The 19,994-nt window shown below is 45.6% G+C and overlaps 1 protein-coding gene across 3 annotated transcripts in view; it reads right to left on the bottom strand.

Annotated features, from left to right (window-relative positions):
* Positions 1 to 3,165: 3,165 nt before the first annotated feature.
* The window catches only part of GTF3C2 (general transcription factor IIIC subunit 2), a 29,374-nt gene continuing 12,545 nt past the window's right edge, over positions 3,166 to 19,994 (bottom strand). For 2 of the 3 annotated variants that reach the window (XM_006162152.3, XM_006162153.3), the window contains exons 2-19: positions 16,366 to 16,636; positions 15,876 to 16,197; positions 15,002 to 15,293; positions 11,133 to 11,227; positions 10,723 to 10,800; positions 10,480 to 10,578; positions 9,344 to 9,571; positions 9,062 to 9,173; positions 8,745 to 8,853; positions 7,891 to 7,916; positions 7,576 to 7,705; positions 6,365 to 6,509; positions 6,103 to 6,264; positions 5,827 to 5,914; positions 5,442 to 5,570; positions 5,015 to 5,167; positions 4,516 to 4,623; positions 3,166 to 4,213 (exon numbers count right to left, since the gene is read on the bottom strand). In XM_006162152.3, coding sequence (XP_006162214.1) covers positions 3,995 to 4,213; positions 4,516 to 4,623; positions 5,015 to 5,167; positions 5,442 to 5,570; positions 5,827 to 5,914; positions 6,103 to 6,264; positions 6,365 to 6,509; positions 7,576 to 7,705; positions 7,891 to 7,916; positions 8,745 to 8,853; positions 9,062 to 9,173; positions 9,344 to 9,571; positions 10,480 to 10,578; positions 10,723 to 10,800; positions 11,133 to 11,227; positions 15,002 to 15,293; positions 15,876 to 16,197; positions 16,366 to 16,636 — 2,766 coding nt within the window. In that variant the 3' untranslated portion in view covers positions 3,166 to 3,994. Of the gene's footprint in view, positions 4,214 to 4,515; positions 4,624 to 5,014; positions 5,168 to 5,441; positions 5,571 to 5,826; positions 5,915 to 6,102; positions 6,265 to 6,364; positions 6,510 to 7,575; positions 7,706 to 7,890; positions 7,917 to 8,744; positions 8,854 to 9,061; positions 9,174 to 9,343; positions 9,572 to 10,479; positions 10,579 to 10,722; positions 10,801 to 11,132; positions 11,228 to 15,001; positions 15,294 to 15,875; positions 16,198 to 16,365; positions 16,637 to 19,878; positions 19,918 to 19,994 lie in introns of all 3 variants that reach the window. The other variant, XM_027765770.1, reaches the window with a different exon arrangement.

The raw sequence follows: 19,994 nt of genomic DNA, 5'->3' as shown, positions 1-19,994 counted from the left end.
CGTTCACGGAAAGTGGAATTAAAGTACACGTGCTTATTTCTGTGCACACTTTTTAAAGAGTTTTCTTTTGCACGTGCCTTGCCAGAGAGAGACAGACAGAAAGCAAGAAATCACCTCAGGGGGGATAGCCAGGCAACAGTCCCTTCTCCATTCTCTGGGGACCTTGGGCATGCACGCACGTACTCGTTTTGTATAGCGCGTGTGCGCCTGCCAGGAAGCATGAAATTGTCCCCCAGGAGGGATGATCACGCACAATCCTGTCTCTTAAAGGGATTTTGGGCATGGGACGCACAAGTGCCCGATGTGAGTTTTAAGCTACTGAGTCCAAGACTCAAACTGTGTGAACTACGTTGGAGTCCAGTGACAACCATTAGGCCATCTACTGGTCACAGTGCTCACATTTAAGACCTTTCCTGTTTTTGCCAGCACCATCCTGTCCCCACCTTCCAGTTTAGGACTACAAGCTGAGCCTGTTCAGCTTGGGCAGGGACCAGGGAGGGCCACATCCTCCAGAGTGGCACACTGTCATTTGTGCCACCAGGGCTGGCCTAGTCAGTTAGCTTTGAGGTTCAGGTTCCTCACCTATCAAACTGGGGGCAGGGTTGACACCATTTTTCAGTTGGGTTCCTCAGTTCTAGGGATGTGTATTTTTGTTCGAGGTGTGTGGGGGGTGTCACATACAACTTCTCTACTTCAACTGGTTTTTAACATATACTTTTAGAAAGAGCCATCTTTATGAAGGTGCTCTGCTTTGAAAAGCAGTAAAATAGTAATTTTTTTATTTGAAGATTTTTGTTCTAGAGCACTTGAAGTTGCGGGGGTGAGAAATCACTCCCAGGGAGGATGGCCATGCCACAATCCCATCTCCTCTTGGGATTTGAGCACACACACCTGGTATGTTTCAAACCTCTGGGTTTAGGATTTGAACCACATCCAGCCATGAGGGAGTTCAGTGCCTTAACCAGTACCCCACCTGCTGGCCCCAGACTAGATAGGTTTTAAATCCCTTTCCAGCTCTAACATTTTTTAAAAAGAATTATTTATTATTTTCACATGAGTTCACCAGAGACACACACAGAGAGAAAGGGAAAGTGAGAAAGCGAGGCACCAGGTCTGGGGCTTGAACCATGGTCAGTCATGTGAGAAGTCCAGTGCCTTAATCACATGCCACCTGTTGGCCCCTAGCTCTAGCATTCCAAAGTTCTGTGAACAGAGTGCAATCTCTGCTCTAGGATGCCCTTCACTATCCCTGGCAGTGGATTCTTCAGGCAAAGCTTTTGCTTATCTCCAGGGAGCCCTCCCTTCAGAAGACTCTTTCAAGCTGTCAACCTACTCCAATAGAATGAACTCCTATTCAATTAAGGCAGGGAGAATCCTTCCATAAATACTGAGTAAGGAAGCAAGAGCATCCAGTCACGTTTAACTAAGAGGCTCCAACCTTCAAAACAGCATGCTAGAGGCCTCAATGTATGAAAGTGTAACAGAAGACCAGGTGTGGTTGGTTGGAAAGTTGTATTCTGAAGTCAGCCCGTATAGATTAAAATCCCAGAACTACCATTTAGTTCAGGCTGTTTAACCTCTGAGTAAAATGGCAATACCTATCTCACAGCATTAACAGATGCAAATTGCCCCAAAAAGTTTGGGCACCTAACAGTTATTTGTCCTTTTTCCTTCTTTCTCCCTTGGCAACACATGGGAAGGGCAGGAGACTGTTTTACTAGAGAAAACTGGGAAGCTCTTTACTGAAGGTGAGATTTGAACTACAATCTTGAAGGATGAGTAGAACTTAAGTGAAGATGGTAAAAAAGGAAAACTACTGCACAGGGGGACAGTGTGAGCAAAGGCACAAAGGTAGAAAAGAAAAGGGATTGAAGGACACTATAGATATATTGGGAGGAGGGCTTGAAAGGAATGGCCTGGGGCAAAAAGGGGGCAAGACAGGCTAGATGGTGGTGCAACGGGGTCCACATGGGCTCAGTGGGGTTTCCCTGAATGTGCAGGGCACATATACCCATGATGTGGGCTGGAAGCGACTGGGACTGGATTACAACAGACTGTTGGTGATCCCTCTTTGTCTTATGGAGGAAATTAACTTAAAAAAGGAAAAAGCCAAGAGCTTAAAGCAGCATCCAAGACTTTCTCTTGGAGGTCTAGTCTAGGGCTGAGACTCGGCAGCAAGGGCAGGGTTGCCAGCACCAACCCACAGCAGCCATAGCATGTATCCAGGTGGCAGTTTTCCTATTACTGCCAAGGAGACAGCTGTGAGGAATGGGCACAACAGCTTCTCTGCAACCGCTCAAAAATCAAAACTGGCACTGCGTCAACTGCGTCACAATATGGTTGTGCCACACTGGGCTTCTTTGCACTGTAGGTGATGGTCCTCCTGCTGCTAAATGACCCGTTTCTTCTAGGTCTTTTTTTTTTTTTTTTTTTTGAGAGTTTTGCTATAGGGTACGTGCACTTGCCAGAGACAGACAGAAAGCGAGAAATCACCCCCTGGAGGGCGGGGGGGTGGGTAGGGCCACACCACAATCCCTCCTCCATTCTCCTCTCGGGATCTCGGGCACACATGCACATGCACCCAGCATGAGTTTTAAGCCACTGGGTCTGGGACTTGAACCGTGGTTGAATACTTGGGAGTCCACGACATAGCCATTAGGCTAATTGCTGATCCCTCTTCTAGGTCTGTTTTCTGCACAGGATGGAGCATGAACTACTTGATTCTCAAAGATTTTCTGACACAAGAGTAAGGCCCTACACTAGAAAGGCAGATGGCTATTCCTAAATATCTGACCAGTCTGAAGTGCAAGAGGGGCTTGTTTCAAGTAGGCACTAATCTCTCTCTGGCTGGAGCTGGCTGACTTAACTTCCTCTATTTCCCATGGCCAGCTATTTCCCTATGAATCCCAGCCTGAAGGACCATGCGCCCCAAACTACTGTTTGTCTGGGGTTCCATCCTTGCTTCCAAGGCAGTACCTTAAATCACTGTGAGCCTGCAACATACCACAAGAGAACTCTAAAAGGGTAAGATATAACAATACATCCCTCGACTTGGGTTCTAAACACCTCCTATATATACATGGTTTAAAATCACTAAGTATGTTTAATAGGTCAACAATGTGACAGTATCATGAAGGATCAAAAATCATGACGTGTAAAAGAATGGTTAAAGTAACTGAAGATATTTAATCTAGAGAAGACTTGGAAAACACATGATAGCTATTGTTAAATACTTAAAAGGGCAATCACAGGGAAGAATGACTAGATTTCCTAACAACCATGAGTAAAATTTGTAGAGGTATGCTCTCGGACTTGATATAAAGGATATAAAGGAAGATTTTTTTTAAAACATGACTGTTTGGGAGTGTTCAAATAGGGTCAGATGACCAATGACTGGGAATATTTCATAAGCAGGAGCAAGTAAGATCTGAGCCACTCTTCTAATGGTAGGGTGTTTGTGGTGTTCCTCAGGTAAAGTACTATAAGCAGCTTCAGTCCAATAAATTACTATCACCCCTCTTGGGCCTGTGTGATGGTTAATCTAAAGAGGAAGTATGGGAAGGCAGTAACATTGCATCCTGGAATAGTCAGACTGGAGCCTTCATGCAGATACTCTTTCCAGTTCTCCAAACACCCACTCACAAGTGGTCTCAAAAACACCCAGTACCTTTACTTAGCTTTACCCACTTAACAATATGCTCAATATGAGCAGTTGGACTCCCAAGCCTAGGTCAGGCCTGAGGGTTTCTCATGAGCCATCGTTTTAGGCTAGGAGCCTTGAGAGTTTATGGAGGGAGAGCCCCCTAGCCCGCAGGGGGCTGTGATCATAGAAGTCTGTGGAAAGAGAGGGATCTAAGGAGTCCTGGGGAGATAGGCTTAAAAGGTTCAGGCCTGGTATCATCACTGTCCAGGAAGGCCCCAGTTCCTATGGCTCTGTGCATGGGGGCCATTTGTTCTTGGCAGACTTCATTCCAAGGGTCCTGCTGGACCAACACTAGGGACTGGGTAGAAGGCAATGGCTGGTTGGAGTGAAGTCAGGCCCTTTAGCAGAGGAGGGTGTCTGGAACATAGCATTGAAGTGGGCTCGGCTTTCAAGCTGCATACGGTGACCCAGTGGGGAGGTGAGTCCACGGACGAAATGGATTCGAACCAGCCCAGACTGCCCCCCAGATACCAGCCATCCATAGGAGTCCAGGTTTGGGCTGAAACGTACCTGGGAAGAGAACAGAAAAGAAAAAAAGTGGTGCTCAGAGTTTGCTTTAGGGCAACTCCTAGCTGTTATGGCCAAAACAATGGGCCATGATTTGAAAGGCTAGGGGACCATGATAGGGTGAGAGAGGCAGAAATGGGAAAAGCCCATGAGTGTTAAGTCTACCACATCTAGAGGAAAAGGAGGTTACCAAAGCTTTCCCTCATTAGACAGACATCTGTGTTAGCTTTTCATCTCCCATTCACTGTTCATAGGTCCAGAGTTGGGGAGAAAGGAAAGGGTGAAGACAAGAGACAAGTTCTTACCTTATGAATAGCCTCAAGTTGCAGCCTGTCCAGGCAGAGCTGCGAATGCCCCTCTCCCTCTTCCATGCGCACCATTGGTTCTCTATGGACCAGATCGTGGAATGAGCCCTGGGAAGGAGAAGTGGAATGAGAGCAAGAAAGCCAGCAGCTCCGTAGTTTTGAATCTTTATGTGAGAACCCTTTAGACTCTCTAGCACACAAGGACTACAGTTTTCATTTTTTTTTTAAGTTTGGCAGAGGGCACATGTGCAGAGACTCAGAAAGAGCACCCCCATGGGGGATGGTCATGCTACAACCCCTTCTCCCTCATCTCTCCCTCCTTTCAGAATTTTGGGCATGTATGCACATGTACTCAGCATGTTTTTCAAGCTGCTAGGTCTGGGACTTGAACCGTACAGTCATGTGGGATCTGGTCACCTTAACCATCATGCTGACTGGCCCAGGACTACAGTTTCCTCCTCCTTCTAATACCACACCCACTCTCCTAGCCTCAATTTACCAAATCTGTGTCTTGAAAGAGCAAGTAGTGATGGTTGATGGTTTCAGCATAAGTTCGAGCCTTGGGAGGGTTGGGAGTCCCAGATGAAGCAGAAGAGTGATCATGACTTTCGGGACTGTCCTGATATGGCATCAGATCTGCTTTATATATAGGCTAAAAAGGAGATTAGGTTCTGTATTACTAAAGACAGGAAAAAACAAAAACAAACAAACAGAAAAAACTGGTTTGGGGCAGGAAAGACTTGAAGATGGAAAAACTGTTTAAATACATGCTCAGATGTAGGAGAGTAGGAAGTTCATGTACAATTCTAAGATTTTCAATGATAAAATCAGGGCTGGGAGGCCTAGTACTAATTTGTACTCTGTCAGAAGTTGGGAGGGCATGTGGATTAGGATCCAACAGCTGCTTTGTATGTGCATATACGTACGAATCTTCGCTCTACGGGTCGCTTGACATTTATTGGGTTCAGACCCATATCAGGCAAGATAGCTGCAATGAGCTCCCCGGATATATCTCCTGCGGCTACTGATCCAAGCCAATCAGATCCTGAAAGAGTCTAATAGAAAGAGACTGACTTCATTCCTTTATTCACACATTCATTCAGTTCTATGAACTTGTAAAACCTGCACAGTCTAAGATGGGAAGACACACATAAACAAAAATGCGTTTATCATAACCTATGTCCCCAATGACACTTGCGACACACTTTTCTTCTTTTACCCAAAACAGCCACCTCCTCCTGACTACCTCTAGTGTAAGTAAATGAACCATTTCCCTCTCTGATGAAGATTGAGGGAGAGAGCAAGGCTCACCCAGACAGTGCCTTTTCGAGGAGCAGTGAAGTAGGCCTTGAAACCAAGGTAACCAGCATCAATATAATGAATTCCACAGAGCCCGTAACTGTTAAGAGAAAGAAAAATAAAATAAAACCTTCCTTTTCTGACTAGACTCATCACTATTCCTCACTTCCTTCCAGAGTCCAATTACCTCGATAGACCAATTCTCAAGCCCCCTCCTCCCACAATAATCTGCTTTGCACCCCAACCCTTAGGGCCTGTCCCAGAGCTCCTGTTTTCATCCTGTCGTACGAGGCATAGCAGTTGTCCTGAGCCACAGTGACACCATTGTAGGGAACCAGCCAGGCCAGCTCGGTACTCAAGAAGCGCTTGACAGAGTTTATTGGTTCATAAGGTCGACGAAGGTCCCAAAATTTGATTTTCCGGTCGCTCCCCGCAGAGGCTAGAAAATGACTAGTGAAAAGAATGGGGAAGATTAAATCTGAACAAATCTGGAAGAGCCTGCCCATCCCAGTCCTCACCGGCCTCCACAGATCCCTGATTCAATACCTACCCATTGGCTTTGCACCACTGAAGGGAACGCACAGCCTGGTCATGGGCTAGGAAACATTGGAAGGGGTAGAGCTTCAAGGAGCCATCAGAGAGTCGTATCCGCTGCAAGGGAGAGTTGGTGGGAAGGTTCCATACAACCACCATACCTGAAGTAGGGACAGAATGTGTGGACATTGGAACCAGCAGTTAGCATAATGGCTATGTCACTGGACTCCCATGTAGTCGACTGTGGTTCACGTTCTGGACCTGGTGGCTTAAAGCTCACGCTGGGCACGTGTGCGTGCATGCCCAAGATCCCGAGAGGAGAATGGAGAAGGGATTGTGGCGTGGCCATTCCTCCTTGGGGGGGTGATTTCTTGCTTTCTGTCTCTCTGTCTCTGTCTGGTGAACACATGCGCCCTATGGCAAAAACCTCTCAAAAAAAAAAAAAGAAAAAGAAAAAAAAAGAAAAAAGAAAAAAGAATGTGTGGACATTAATAGTATGTTCTCTCTACCTTATTTATTTATTTTTAAAGATTTATTTATTTAATTTTACTTATTCACTCATTTATTTTAATTTGAGAAAGTGAGAAAGCAAGCCACCAGGCCCGGGATTCAAACCATGGTCAGCCATGTGGGAGTGTTCAGTACCTTTGCCACCATGCCACCCACTGGTTCCCCTCTCTCCCTTATTCTTATTTCATTTTGTGGATTCCTCGGACCTTTGTCTCCTGCCCTCAGCTCTGAAATGCTATGAAAGAATGTGAAGATCAAGGGACCAGTAGCTGACATAATTAATGGCTATGTCGCTGGACTCCTATGTAGTTGACCGCAGTTCGAGTCCCGGACCTGGTGACTTAAACTTACGCGGGAAGCATGTGCATGTGTGCTCCCAAGATCCCGAAAGGAGAATGGAAGAGAAAAGACTGCAGTGGGATGGCCACACCACAATCCCTTCTCCTCATTCTCCTCTTGGGATCTTGGGAACACACGCACATGCGCCCAGCGTGAGTTTAAGCCACTGGGTCTGGGACTCGAATCGCGGTCAACTACATGGGAGTCCAGCGACATAGCCATTACGCCAACTGCTATTGCATATATGTATTTCTTATATTGCCTGAATATTTAGCTATAAATAATGGCCAGTACTGAACTAAAAAAGAAATAATCACTAAAAGCACAAGTATATGTAACAAGTTTAAAAGCAATAGTTCTGTTTTCTTTTGTTTTTACCATTGTAGTATCCAGCAGCAAGGTGGTGATGGGGCCTGGTTGGCATCCATGCCAGGCTAAGGCACTGACCACACTCAGAGGGGTCTGCAGCTTGCACTGAGCCCACCTGCAGGGTTGCCACAGTCTGTACCTGCAGTGATAGAAGAGATGAGAATAGGGTGAGAGATTACCTACTCTTTGGAAATGGAGGGTCGAATCAGTGTTTGATTCAGCAGGTTTTCATTTTTCAGAAGCAAAAGCAGACTCACTGTGGAATCAGTAAGGCGAGGCTCTGAAATGGAGCCTCGGCTAGGTGCAGTTTCTTCACTCACTCACCTTATAGATGGCTGGCTTCATTGCATCTGTGAGGAAAGAACAGGGGCTGATGTGATGGATCCAGACAACTGAGCTCTTAATGAGGCCTTGCTCTTAGATCAACACCCTGCCCTCTGGATAGTGACTTTCCCTTACCCCCGTGAAAGCCCTTATCTTTCCAATATTAAATTTATCAACCTACCTCTACCTGGCCCATCTTCTTTCCATCTGTTACCCTGAGAGTATCCTTCTTCCCATCAGAATGGCTAATCCCTCTGCTCTGCTCTGCTCTTTTAGCCCCTCTCACCTTTTCCAGAACTTCCCTCATGTGGTTATCCCTATTTCCTCCATTTATATATATTTACTCTTTACCTAAAGCCATTCCCGGATTCCTAAGTAAACACACCCCATTGTTTCCTGTCCAGATAGAGACAGATAACCCAGCCAATGCCCTCATCTGTTCCTCTCCACATCCAAACACTTCTGAAAGAACCATCTGTGCTTACCATCTTCACTTCCTGACCCCCTACTCCTTCCTTGACTTACTCCTCTGCAAGACCACCAACTACTGACCTTCCCAGTACTCAGACCTGGGGGCCCTCTTTCCTCTTGCTCATCTTCAGCTCTACATCCTCTTCCTGTCCTCACAACAACAATACTGTGCATTTTTGTGCGTATATGTACTGCTAAGGGCAGGAGAGGTTGAGACCAGGATTTAGGAAACACAGAGTATGGCTAAAGTAATGAGCCCCATCTATCAGCCTTAGCACTTAGCAGCTCTTTACTGAGCCCAGAAGAGTTTTAGGGGAGATGAAAGATCCTGCTAAGCTCAGGGTACCTCTATTGTAGCCCCTTCTCCCTGAATCGCTACTCACCTGGAGGCTGCTCAGCCAGCAGGGCCTCCGGATGGGGCAGACTGAATATCAACACCTTCCCGTCGGAGCAGGCAAGAGCCAAGAGACCCAGACGGGGCAAGAGAGGAGCCTGCAAGACAAGACCAGACGTGTGCTGAGATGTGCTACTTTCAGGCACCTCCCAGAAAACCTCTGTGGTTCTAAGCCCTGAAAATGCAATACGGAGTTGGCTGGAAAAAAACTATCACACTACAACCTTTCTTCCTCCAACTCTGAGAACTCCCAGGGTCTCTGTCCCAGTCTGAGTCCTAGGGCCATTCCAGTCAACTGGGAAATACCTTCCGAGGGGTGCCTGGAAGTTCCCATGCTCCACTGGGGCAGAACTTGAGGTCCCAGATGCAGCCGTGGTCACAAGCAATCCCATAGACAAGGTGGGCCCTGTTGCCAGGACTGGGGACAGAAAGCAAATGGGGACAGTGGGTAGAAAGGAGGGACCTTGAGCCACCAAAGTGAGGTTCCCCTTGTCCCAAACCAAGCCAAGTCCTCCCCTCTCCTGTCCCGGTCCCTTACCCTTCTCCCTCTAAACCACCCTCCCATGCAGTGCCCCAGCCCCACCTCACCAGTTTTCTGGCTGCAAGGTCCCAAGGCCCCAGAGCTGGAGCAGCCCAGGGCCTGAATGAAGCTGGCTCAGTGAATGTGTCTCGTTCATGTCAGGGCTGGAGAAAAGGGCGATATACTGCGAGGCTTCTGCTCCCTCTGGCACTGGGCACCAGTCCAGAGCCCAGAGAGGGCCTCCCGTGAAGAAGGACACATCCCAGCGCTCTGGATGTGCTGTGATTGAGCTAAATCTAGAAAACAATCAAAGATGGAATGAAAAAAAGTGTTACAAGGTTATGGGGAGGATTGGCAGGTGGTGTGGTGATTGAAAGCTGGATTCCAACATGGCCAATTGCAGGTGGAGTCCCAGACCTGGTAGCTTGCTGTCTCATTTTTCCTTTTTCTCTCTCTGTCCGGTCAAATTAAAATAGTAATAACAAATAATAATAATAATTAAAAAAAGGTCATGGGGACAGAACAGGAACTGCACCTGGAATATGAACTGGCCAGGGCCTATCAAGAACAGTCTGAGGTGAGAATAGTCATTGCCACCAATTATGTCTTTCTCCTCTGCTTCCCAATGTCTGTCTAGCTCCAGCTCATCTTCAAAAAATCATAGGCTGGGGACCAGCAGTTAGCGTAATGGCTATGTCGCTGGAGTCCCTGACCACGGTTCAAGTCCCGGACCCAGTGGCTTAAACTCATGTGAGCATGTGTGCCTAAGATCCCAAGAGGAGAATGGAGGAGAACGGATTGCAATGTGGCCATCCCCACCCCCCACCCCAGGGGGGGGGGCAGTGATTTCTCATTCTGTCTCTGTCTTTCTGGCGAGTCCACGCACCCTATAGCAAAAACCTCTCCAAAAACAAAATGACAGGTTGCTCCTTCTGGTTCGCTACAATGTTATCTCTAGAGTGAGTCTGTCCAGCTCGACCTGAGCAGATGTGACCCCGTACACTGGTTTGCCCCTAATTTACCTAACATTTTTGGGTCTGGCTAGCAGAAATGAGCACTGAAAATTCAAGAATTAACCAGTTCTCCTTGGGACCAAAAGGATCAGCATCAGAGGAAGGATAAAATTAATTTGTCATCTTTTTCAACAATGATTTCTGTTTCCGTCTCCTAGATTCAGAAAAAAAGGTTGAGGGGTTATCCTCACCTGTTAATCCGGTAGAGAGTGCCATCTTCAGGAAGTCCTTCACGCTGTACAGAAAACAGTGGAGACTTCTCCTCCTGGGGCAGGTAGGGAGCTGCCTCACTAGGGAAGGCAAAGGGAACAGATGCTTTTTGCAAGAGTCTTGTCCATCCCAGGATTAGCATTACAGAACAAAAGTACTATGTCACCCTCCCATCTCCAGTGCTATCACTCCTCCTAGGCTTCAGAGATGTTACTTCAACTCACAGTTCAGATAACAAGTTCCACTTCCAGGCTAAAGGAATCCACTCAGCAAACTCCCAGTAGGAATGCTTCTGGTCTCGGCTGGAGAAAGACAAATACCACCACTGAAGAAGGTGAAAGATGCTATAGCAGTGCTGTCTAGTAAAGCTCTGTTAGGATGGAACTGGTCTATGACCTGCATTGTCCAATACACCAGCAGCCAGTTGCCAAGAAGCTCCAGGCACAGGAAAGGTGGGTAGTGCAACTGAAAAACTCAACTTTTTGTTTTCTTTGGTGTTCTGGAGCTCTGGCCTTTGGAGCAGAGCCTTTTAGTAATGAATGTCAAGCACCTGTGAAATGGCCCCACTTCCAGACAACACTTTGCATTTCTCCACCACACCCCCTTCACCCCAGTCCCATTCCCCAGGTCTCACAGGTCCTTAGTAAGATGAAAGCACTTCCAAACTGGAGCCATGATGTGATTTGGTAAGCCATTTGGAGCCATTCCTCGGCAGTGTGGCTTCTGCTTCTGAGGATAGATTTGAAGAAAATTTAAGTATGAGAACTTTATAGGCTGGAGAAAATCCCAGGAGAATGCTTTTTTCCCCCAGCTTTTACTTTCTTTGGCATTATTCCCCCTCCAACTTGCTCCATCAGCATCTTAAATGAGTTATGGTTTGGGACCAGCAGTTAGCGTAATGGCTGTCGCTGGACTCCCACGTAGTCGACCACGGTTCATATCCGGACCCAGTAGCTTAAAATTCACGCCGGACGCGTGTGTGTGCGTGCCCAAGATCCCGAGAGGAGAATGGAGAAGGGACTGTGACATGGCCATCCCCTCTGGGGGGTGATTTCTCGCTTTCTGTCTCTGTCTGGCCAGCACACGCACCCTATAGCAAAAACCTCTTCAAAAAGAAAAGAAAGAAAGAAAAAAAAGTTATGGTTTGAACATTACAAAAACCTCTCTACTTTCTGTCCCTACTTCTCCATCAAACTGCAGTTACTGTCACCTATTTTCTGTGAATTTTCCCTATCACCTCCATGGCATTTGATCCAGATGACTCCCATATGCTTCAAGAAACTCCTGCCCGAGATAGTGTCTCCTCACTCCACCCACCTCTCATAGTCCTTCACAGGCTCACCCTCTTCTGTGGAGAGCAGCCGATCTGAAAACGTGATTAAAACATGTGGCCTGTAGACACATGCAGATACATGCTTCTGTAAGCTGCTCTAGCAGGGCTATTAAGAAGCATTGACATACAAAAGCATTATCTGCCTGTGGTCAATGGTTGTCTTCCTGTTGTTGTTGATACCCAATACCCCGATACCAGGCTAAAGGAAGTCACATGCATTTATCAGATTGTCCCCCCAAAAAGATCAAAGAAATTATATGACACTAGTCATTTTCACATCTTCAGATGATTTACATCCAAAAACTGGCTTTGCATTCTGATTTCTCCTCCCTTATTCTCTTTGCATTCCACTTTCTTCCCCATTCCCTTTGCATCCCATTTTCCCCTTCCCCCATTTTCTGCCCTTTAAAAGAATAAACCTGAGGCTGGCTCTGGTCGCAACTTCTCCATCAGAAAAGCTGTGCCCCACCGGATCCACCTTTTCTATACTTGTGTGTCTTTGTGTGTTTGTTATTGCGTCTATTTCTAATCCACAGCCTTCTCCACTCAGAGAAACATGTTATGCCGAACGGGTCCTGGCGCTCTTCTGATAGCTCTGGTCAACAATAAAGTATTCCTTACTGTTCCAGTCTTCTCCCCGCTCTATAAACCACACTTCTGGTAATCTCATCCCATTTCTCAGGGCTTAGACTGTCATCTTTACACTGGATTATAAAGTTTACATCAGTAAATGTAAACATGGGAACAAGCAGTTAGCGTAATGGCTATGTCGCTGGACTCCCACGTAGTCGACCGCGGTTCGCGTCCCGGACTCGGTGGCTTAGAACTCACGCCGGGCACGTGTGAGTGCGTGCCCAAGATCCCGAGAGGAGAATGGAAGAGAAGGGATTGCGGCATGACCATCCCCCCTGGGGGGTGATTTCTCGCTTTCTGTCTCTCTGTCTGTCTGGCGAGCACACGCGCTCTGTAGAGAAAATCTCTCCAAAAAAATAAATAAATAAATAAATAAATGTAAACATGACTGAGTCCAACTTTTCCACAAATTCTAGACTCATATAGTATTGTGCTGAACCATATTAGAGGTTGAAGCAAAAGGAAAAAAAATCAATGCTCAGTTAAAAAAAAAAAAATCACTAAGTTCCTGTCTTCACTTAAACTGTTGTTATTTTGGACATGTGCTGCTAAGACACAATGCTTCATAGGTTAGTACCACATGGAAAGCCTGAGTTCAAGTCCTAGTCCAACCTAAAGTGTAATAGTGTTCACTTGTAATCCCAGCAACTCGGGGCAGCTGAGGCAGGAGGATCGTAAGCTCAAGGCTGACCCTTGGCAAAGAAGTGAGGCCCCATCCAAAATACAGCAGGGCCTACTGGCATGCACCTGAGGTTCCAACTGGAAAGCTGAGGCAAGAAAATTGTACTATGATGAGACTTTATATTTACCAAAAGAAATTACTTTTTAAAAATAATTATGGATTTAATTCTATTTGTTATTATTATTTTTTAAATTGACGAGACAGAGAAAGGGAATGCAAGAAAGCAAGCTGCCAAGTCCAGGACTCAAACCATGGTCGGTCATGTGGGAATCCAGCGCCTTTAACCACCATGCCACCTGACGGCCCCCAGAAAGAAATTATTTTGGGGACGAGCAAATGGCTTAATGGTTACATCACTGAACTGCCACAGTTCAAGTTCTGGACCCAGCAGCTTAAAACTCATGCCAGGAGACTGTGTGTGCGTGCCCAAAATCCTGAGAGGAGACTGGAGGAAAAGGGTATACTGCAGCATGGGCATACCCTGTGAAAAGTGATTTCTCACTTTATGTCTCTTCGTCTCCCCAGTAAGTGCATGTACCCTATAACAACAAAAAAAAAACAAACACCTCTCAAAAAACAAAACAAAACAAGCTATCTTCTTTCTAATTGTCAACTGCAGTTTGGCCTATTTTATTTTTCTTTTTAAAGAATTATTTATTTATTTAATTCCATTTGTTGGTACTATTATTTTTTAATTTGACGAGAGAGAGCAAGCAAGGGTAAGTGAGAAAGCACCACCAGGTCCAGGACTTGAACTGTGGTCATTCATGTGGGAAGCCAGCACCACGCCACCTGCGGCCCCAATTATTTCTTGCCTCAGCTTTCCAGTTGGAATCTCAGGTGCATGCCAGTAGGCCCTGCTGTATTTTGGATGGGGCCTCACTTCTTTGCCAAGGGTCAGCCTTGAGCTTACGATCCTCCTGCCTCAGCTGCCCCGAGTTGCTGGGATTACAAGTGAACACTATTACACTTTAGGTTGGACTAGGACTTGAACTTGGGCTTTCCATGTGGTCCCAGCTTTTTTCTACTTAAATCGGTTATATAGAGTTTCTGTCTGGCATTATGAAAAAGTCTGAAAGCAGATGGTGGCATGCCACTGAATTGCACATTTAAAAAAAAAATATTTTATTTAACTTTATTTATTCATTTATTTATTTAAATTTAACCAGAGAGAGAGAGAGAAAGGTAAAAAGCAAGAAAACGAGAAAGCAAGCCACCAGGTCCAGGACTCAAACCGCAGTCGGCCATGTGGGAGCCCAGCATCCTTAATCACAACACCTGCTGGCCCCAGAACTGTACATTTTTACGTAGTTAAAATGGTAAATTTTATGTTAGGTATATTTTACCACAATTAAAAAACAAACAATTACACTGACTCCTACAAATCTTAGTCCTTTGCTCCCTCTCATTTAATCTACAACTTTATCCTACACCCTATGCATCCTCCAGTCATAATCAAGTTCTAGGAAAAACCATCCTCTCTGGCAAACTTCTACTCACCCATTAAGACCCAATTCAGCTACTGTTCCCTGTGAAGCCTTAGCAATTGATCCTCTTTAAGTCTCCAGCATTTTGTCTGCCCCTGGTGTCACACCCACGCCTTGGGGAACTTTGTGAGGCAGAACTTGTCTTATTCACATTGTTTCCTAGCAGAGGTACACTCAATGTACCAGTGTACAGTCTTGTTTAGGCTGCTCTCCTCTGCAATCTCCCTAATACTGCAACTATTTTTGAAGTGTCCTTTCTTCTTTTACCTGTTTTGGTCATTATAGTTACTGGGCCAAAACTATTTTTCTGAGCACCTCATTGATCACCTATTTATTTCCCCATTCACTTTCTTGTCCATTCAGATTACCACAGTAGTGGATCCTCCTCGTGGCGTGCTTCGGGGCACTACAGGCTCGTGGTCAGATGAGTTCTCACTTGGGGCCTCACTTTCTCCCCCATCTTCAGCTTCCACCTGGAGAACAAAGTCTTCATCCTGTGGAACTTCTTCCTCTTCTTCTCCACCTTGACAGGCTGCCGGTGGCCGAATCTTCTTCGGTTTGGTGGGGCTGCTGACCTTTGGGGTTTCAGGACAGGTCACTGGAGGAGCAGGCAGGGCTGTGGAGAGCTCTTCAGCCAGTTCCTGAAGATACATAAGTGCCCTGTGGGACGGGGCAGAGTTAGAGCCATACTCACAAACATTTAAGTGACAGCTTACTTTTCCAGACTTGGTTGGTTTTTATCTCACTGGATCCAAGTAACCCTGTGAAGCAGCTATTAATTCCCCCTTTCTTTTTAATAGGTGAAGAAATAGAAAAACAGGAAAGTTAAGTGACTTGGCCAAGGACGATTCAGACAACAAACATAGAATCTGAATCCAGGTCTTCTGACTCCATGTCCAATGCACTTTAATTCTATCACAGAGAATATAGAGAGGAAGGGGAAAGAGCAGAAGGGCCCATATATACTGATATACAAACTGGGCAGCAATATAGCAACGAAGACCTAGAGGAAAATGTGATGGGGTACAAGATACAGAAAGAAACTTCTTGGATACACAAAGTTAGTAGTATGTACCAGAAACACTGCTATGAGCTTAAGGACAGCTCAAGTCTCTAGAATCCAGATACCACCCCGGCTTACCTGACACCTCATCCCAGTCTTCTCACCTCTCCAACATCTGCCCCACCCAGACCCCTTTCCCCCACACCTCCCTCCTCCAAGCTGTGCCCCACAATCCTTACACTTGGGCAGCCCTTCGGCGGGGTCGTTCCCCAGAAGGGGTCTCAAAATCCTCAGGGGGTCTCTTTGGAGGTGGAGACTCTGGCTGATCTAGGCCTTTTGATAACTTCAGCAGTAGCAGCTCTGCCTTGGACTTTCGACCTCGTTTCTTAGGCATGGGGGTGGATAGAGGGTTGGATTGATCTAAAAGACCAGGAACCAGAGGGGTTGGTGGAGGATTAGGCTTCTGGGGCCTTTTGGGGCCTTTTCGTGTCCTACCACTTTTCTTCCGGCCAGGCTTTGAGGCCCTAGGCTTTGAGATCTTTGACATCTCTGAAGAAAGATCTGTAGAGAAGAACAGGGGGTCTGTGAGATGGTACCAGAGCTCAACTCTTTTTGGAACAGATTACACTATACTCAGGTTTGTAAGATCCTATGAGTTCAACCTACTGTCTTCCATCTTAAGCAAAACATGGGGAAACACAAAGATAAAAGGACAACCAAGGTACATACCTTGCTGCTCCAGCCTGGAGAGGCTTTCCTGCTCTGGAGGAAGCCTCCTCTCGTCAGGAGAATCCTCAAATCCAGGCAAAGGGGTGGGTAATGACACCTCTATGGAAGCTTCCTCACTGGTCATTTCAGAAGAGGCCTTGACATCAAGCTGGTTTAGCACTTCTTGTTCAGGAGAGTCTACCACAGTCATGCTCCCCACGGGGCCGGCCTCCCCCAGGGCAACATAGCCGACCCCGCAGGTATCCATCAGCACCCCCAAAAATGGCTGCCCCTGTATACAGAGACATACAAATGAGTAGAAGGCAAAGCTATTTGCACTCACCTAGATTTTTGTTTTCCTGTCTTTTCTTCCTCATTCCTACAACTAGAAACTTAGGCTCCATGATCATTTGACAGTAATTACTAAATACCTTCTATATGCCAGGCACTGTTTTAGGAAATGGTAATAGGACCATAAGCAAGGCAGACCCGTTCCTTGTCCTTATGGAACAAACATTCTGGTGAACAAACAATAAATAAGTAAACAAATAATAGCACAACGTTATTTAAAAAATAAAAGCATTTGGGACCAGCAGTTAGTGTAATGGCTATGTCGCTGGACTCCCACATAGTTGACCACGGTTCGAGTCCCGGACCCAGTGGCTTAAACTCACGCCGGGCACATGTGCGTGCGTGCCCAAGATCCCGAGAGAATGGAGGAGAAGGGATTGCGGCGTGGCTATCTCCCCTGGGTGGTGATTTCTCACTTTCTGTCTCTTTGTCTCTGTCTGGCGAGCACACGTGCCCTATAGCAAAAACCTCTCCAAAAAAATAAATAAATAAATAAAAATAAAAGCATTTGTTAAATGCTTGCTATGTGCCAATGCTATACTAAGTGCTTTACATACACTACTTAATTTAAAGCTCATACTTTTTTGGTAAGGATACTACAGTGAATGCACAATTATTTAACTTCTCTTCCTAAAATCTAATGAAATGAATTACATATCAAAAAACAAAATGAAGAAAGAGAGAAAACAAAAAAACTATTACACACTTGGGGGAGGGTCACAATTTCCTAAATTTTAAGAGTAGTTTTCAGGGGACCAGCAGGTGGCATGATGGTTAAAGCGATGGACACTCCCACAAGGCCAATCAAAGTTCAAGTCCTGGACCTGGTGGCTTACTTTCTCACTTTCCTGCGTGCGCTTGCTCGCTCTCTCTCTCTGTTTGTGTGTGTGTGTAGTCAAATTACAATGAATGAATAAATAATTTTTTTTAAAAAAAGAGTAGTTTTCAGATATATATAATTTAGAACAGACTGAAGGAGGACGCTTAGATCAAACACCAACCTCTGCGGCTATCAGTCAAGGGGCAGATTTACTTAAGAATAAGTATGAGTTCCTTGGTGCCCCGCCACCAGTCTTTCACCTAGATGGGGGAGATGGGTAGGCTTGAGACAATTAAAATAATATCCTATTACATCAGAAGACCTTTTATACATTGGGACCAGCAGTTAGCGTAATGGCTATGTTGCTGAACTCCCATGTAGCTGATCACGGTTCAAATCCTGGACCCGGTGGCTTAAACTCACGTCGGGCGTGTGTGCATCCAAGATCCTGAGAGGAGAATGGAGGAGAAGGGATTGTGGTGTGGCCATCCCCCCAGGCGGTGATTTCTCGCTTTCTGTCTCTGTCTGTCTCTTTCTGGTGAGTGCACACTCCCTATAGCAAAAACCTCTTAAAAAAAAATAAAAGGTTGGGAACCAGCAGTTGGCGTAATGGCTATGTCGCTGGACTCCCACGTAGTCGACCGCGGTTCGCGTCTCGGACCCGGTGGCTTAAATCTCACGCCGGGCGCGTGTGTGTGTGTGCCCAAGATCCCGAGAGGAGAATGGAGGAGAAGGGATTGCAGCGTGACCATCCCCCCTGGGGGGTGATTTCTCGCTTTCTGTCTCTATGTCTCTCTCTCTGTCTGTCTGGCGAGCGCACGCGCCCTATAGTGAAAACCTCTCCAAAAAAATAAAAAAATAAAAAATAAAAGGTTGAGGCCAGCATATGGCATGATGATTACATCACTGGACTCTCATGTGGCTGACCTGGTAGCTTGAAACAAGCCAGGTACATGAGCATGGACACCCAAGATCCCAAGAAAAGATTACAGAAGGGGCTGCAGCATGGCCATCCCTGAAGGGATGTGATTTCTCACTTTCTGTCTGTCTCTGTTTTTCCGGCTAGTGAATGCATCCTATAGCAAAAATCTCTCTCTCAAAAAAAAAGTTTTGGAGGATGTTAACTGCTGGCTATGAGCACGTAAGACCCCAGGCTGAATAAATTGCGGTACCTGATAACTGCTGTGCTCCCACCCCATTCCTGAAAGCCCAGGAAAAGAGCATGCCCTCTTAAACCAATCATTGCATTGATCATGTGCCTGGGACCCTGACTCTCAATTCTGCTCTTAAAGATCCATGCAGAAAATTTGTTGGAGATAATGGCCTTTTCAGTATGACCTCCCCACTCTCCTTGGTTTGCACATAACAATAAAGCTGTATTTCCTAGTCTGGTTTATGGCGCACGGCCAAGTGAGCTTGATTTGAGTCAGTAACAATAGTAAGTCTTACAGAACTACTACACTCAACATAAACAATAAATGAAAAGGATTCAACACGGCACATACTACACATGTAAACACTACTGAAGGAATCAAAGGATACCAATGAAAAACAAAGGTGAGAAGTAACCTTTTGAAGAACTGCTCCAGAAAACAGAATAATTAACAACAAAAACTACTATATTTTTTATGAGTCCTTTTTAAAATAATTGTTTATTTAATTCTACACATTATTATTTTTTAACATGACGAGAGAGAGATGGAAAGTGAGAAAGCAGGCTGCCAGATGCAGGACTTGAACCGTGGTCAGCCATGTAGGAGTCCAGTGCCTTAACTATCACGTTACCTAGCAACCTCCAAATACTGTACTTTCAAGTAAGCCAGAGAGACTACGGAATACAAGAAATAAGAGAGGAAAGGGATAGGGCACAGCTATCCCCAGTGGTGTGGCACTGCTGTTTGATACTGGAGCCAAAAGGGAAAGCACCAGGTAATCCTGGCTGGTTAGGACTAGGGTGGGGAATGAGGAAGGATTCTGTTGTGGTACTTTAAATAAACCGATAACATTAAAAAAAAAAAAAAAAAAAAACAAAACAAACCACTGGCAAAAAGTGGGCTGTCAGTCATAACCCCCCCCCCCCCCCAAAAAATCATAGAAATGAAAATTACAGAAGCAACAAGCAGAAACTATACTGGTGAGAAGAGAAGCAGTGACAAGTATGAGGAAACCACAGACTGCAGACACAAGGGAAAGTGATTAGAGAGATAATATAGATGGAGAAGCAGGAAATCAACATTAGGAATAACTTTAGACTTAAAAAGGAGAGCTGAAAAAGGGAACAGATGGGCCAGCAGATGGAGTGGTGATTAAGGGTGCTGGACTCCCACATAGCCATGGTTCGAGTCCTGAACATGGCGGCTTACCTTCTCACTTTCCTTCTCTCTCCTTTCTTTCTCATCAAACTAAAATAAATAAGTAAACAAAATAATTATTTAAAAAAATACTTATCTATTAAAAAAAAAAAAAAAAACAGAAAAGA

This window comes from Tupaia chinensis, unplaced genomic scaffold, assembly GCF_000334495.1.
Source record: "Tupaia chinensis unplaced genomic scaffold, TupChi_1.0 Scaffold139757_1, whole genome shotgun sequence".
NCBI classification, from domain to species: domain Eukaryota; kingdom Metazoa; phylum Chordata; class Mammalia; order Scandentia; family Tupaiidae; genus Tupaia; species Tupaia belangeri.
The sequence above is the reverse complement of the archived record's forward strand: the minus strand, read 5'-3'. Positions and strand labels throughout refer to the sequence as shown.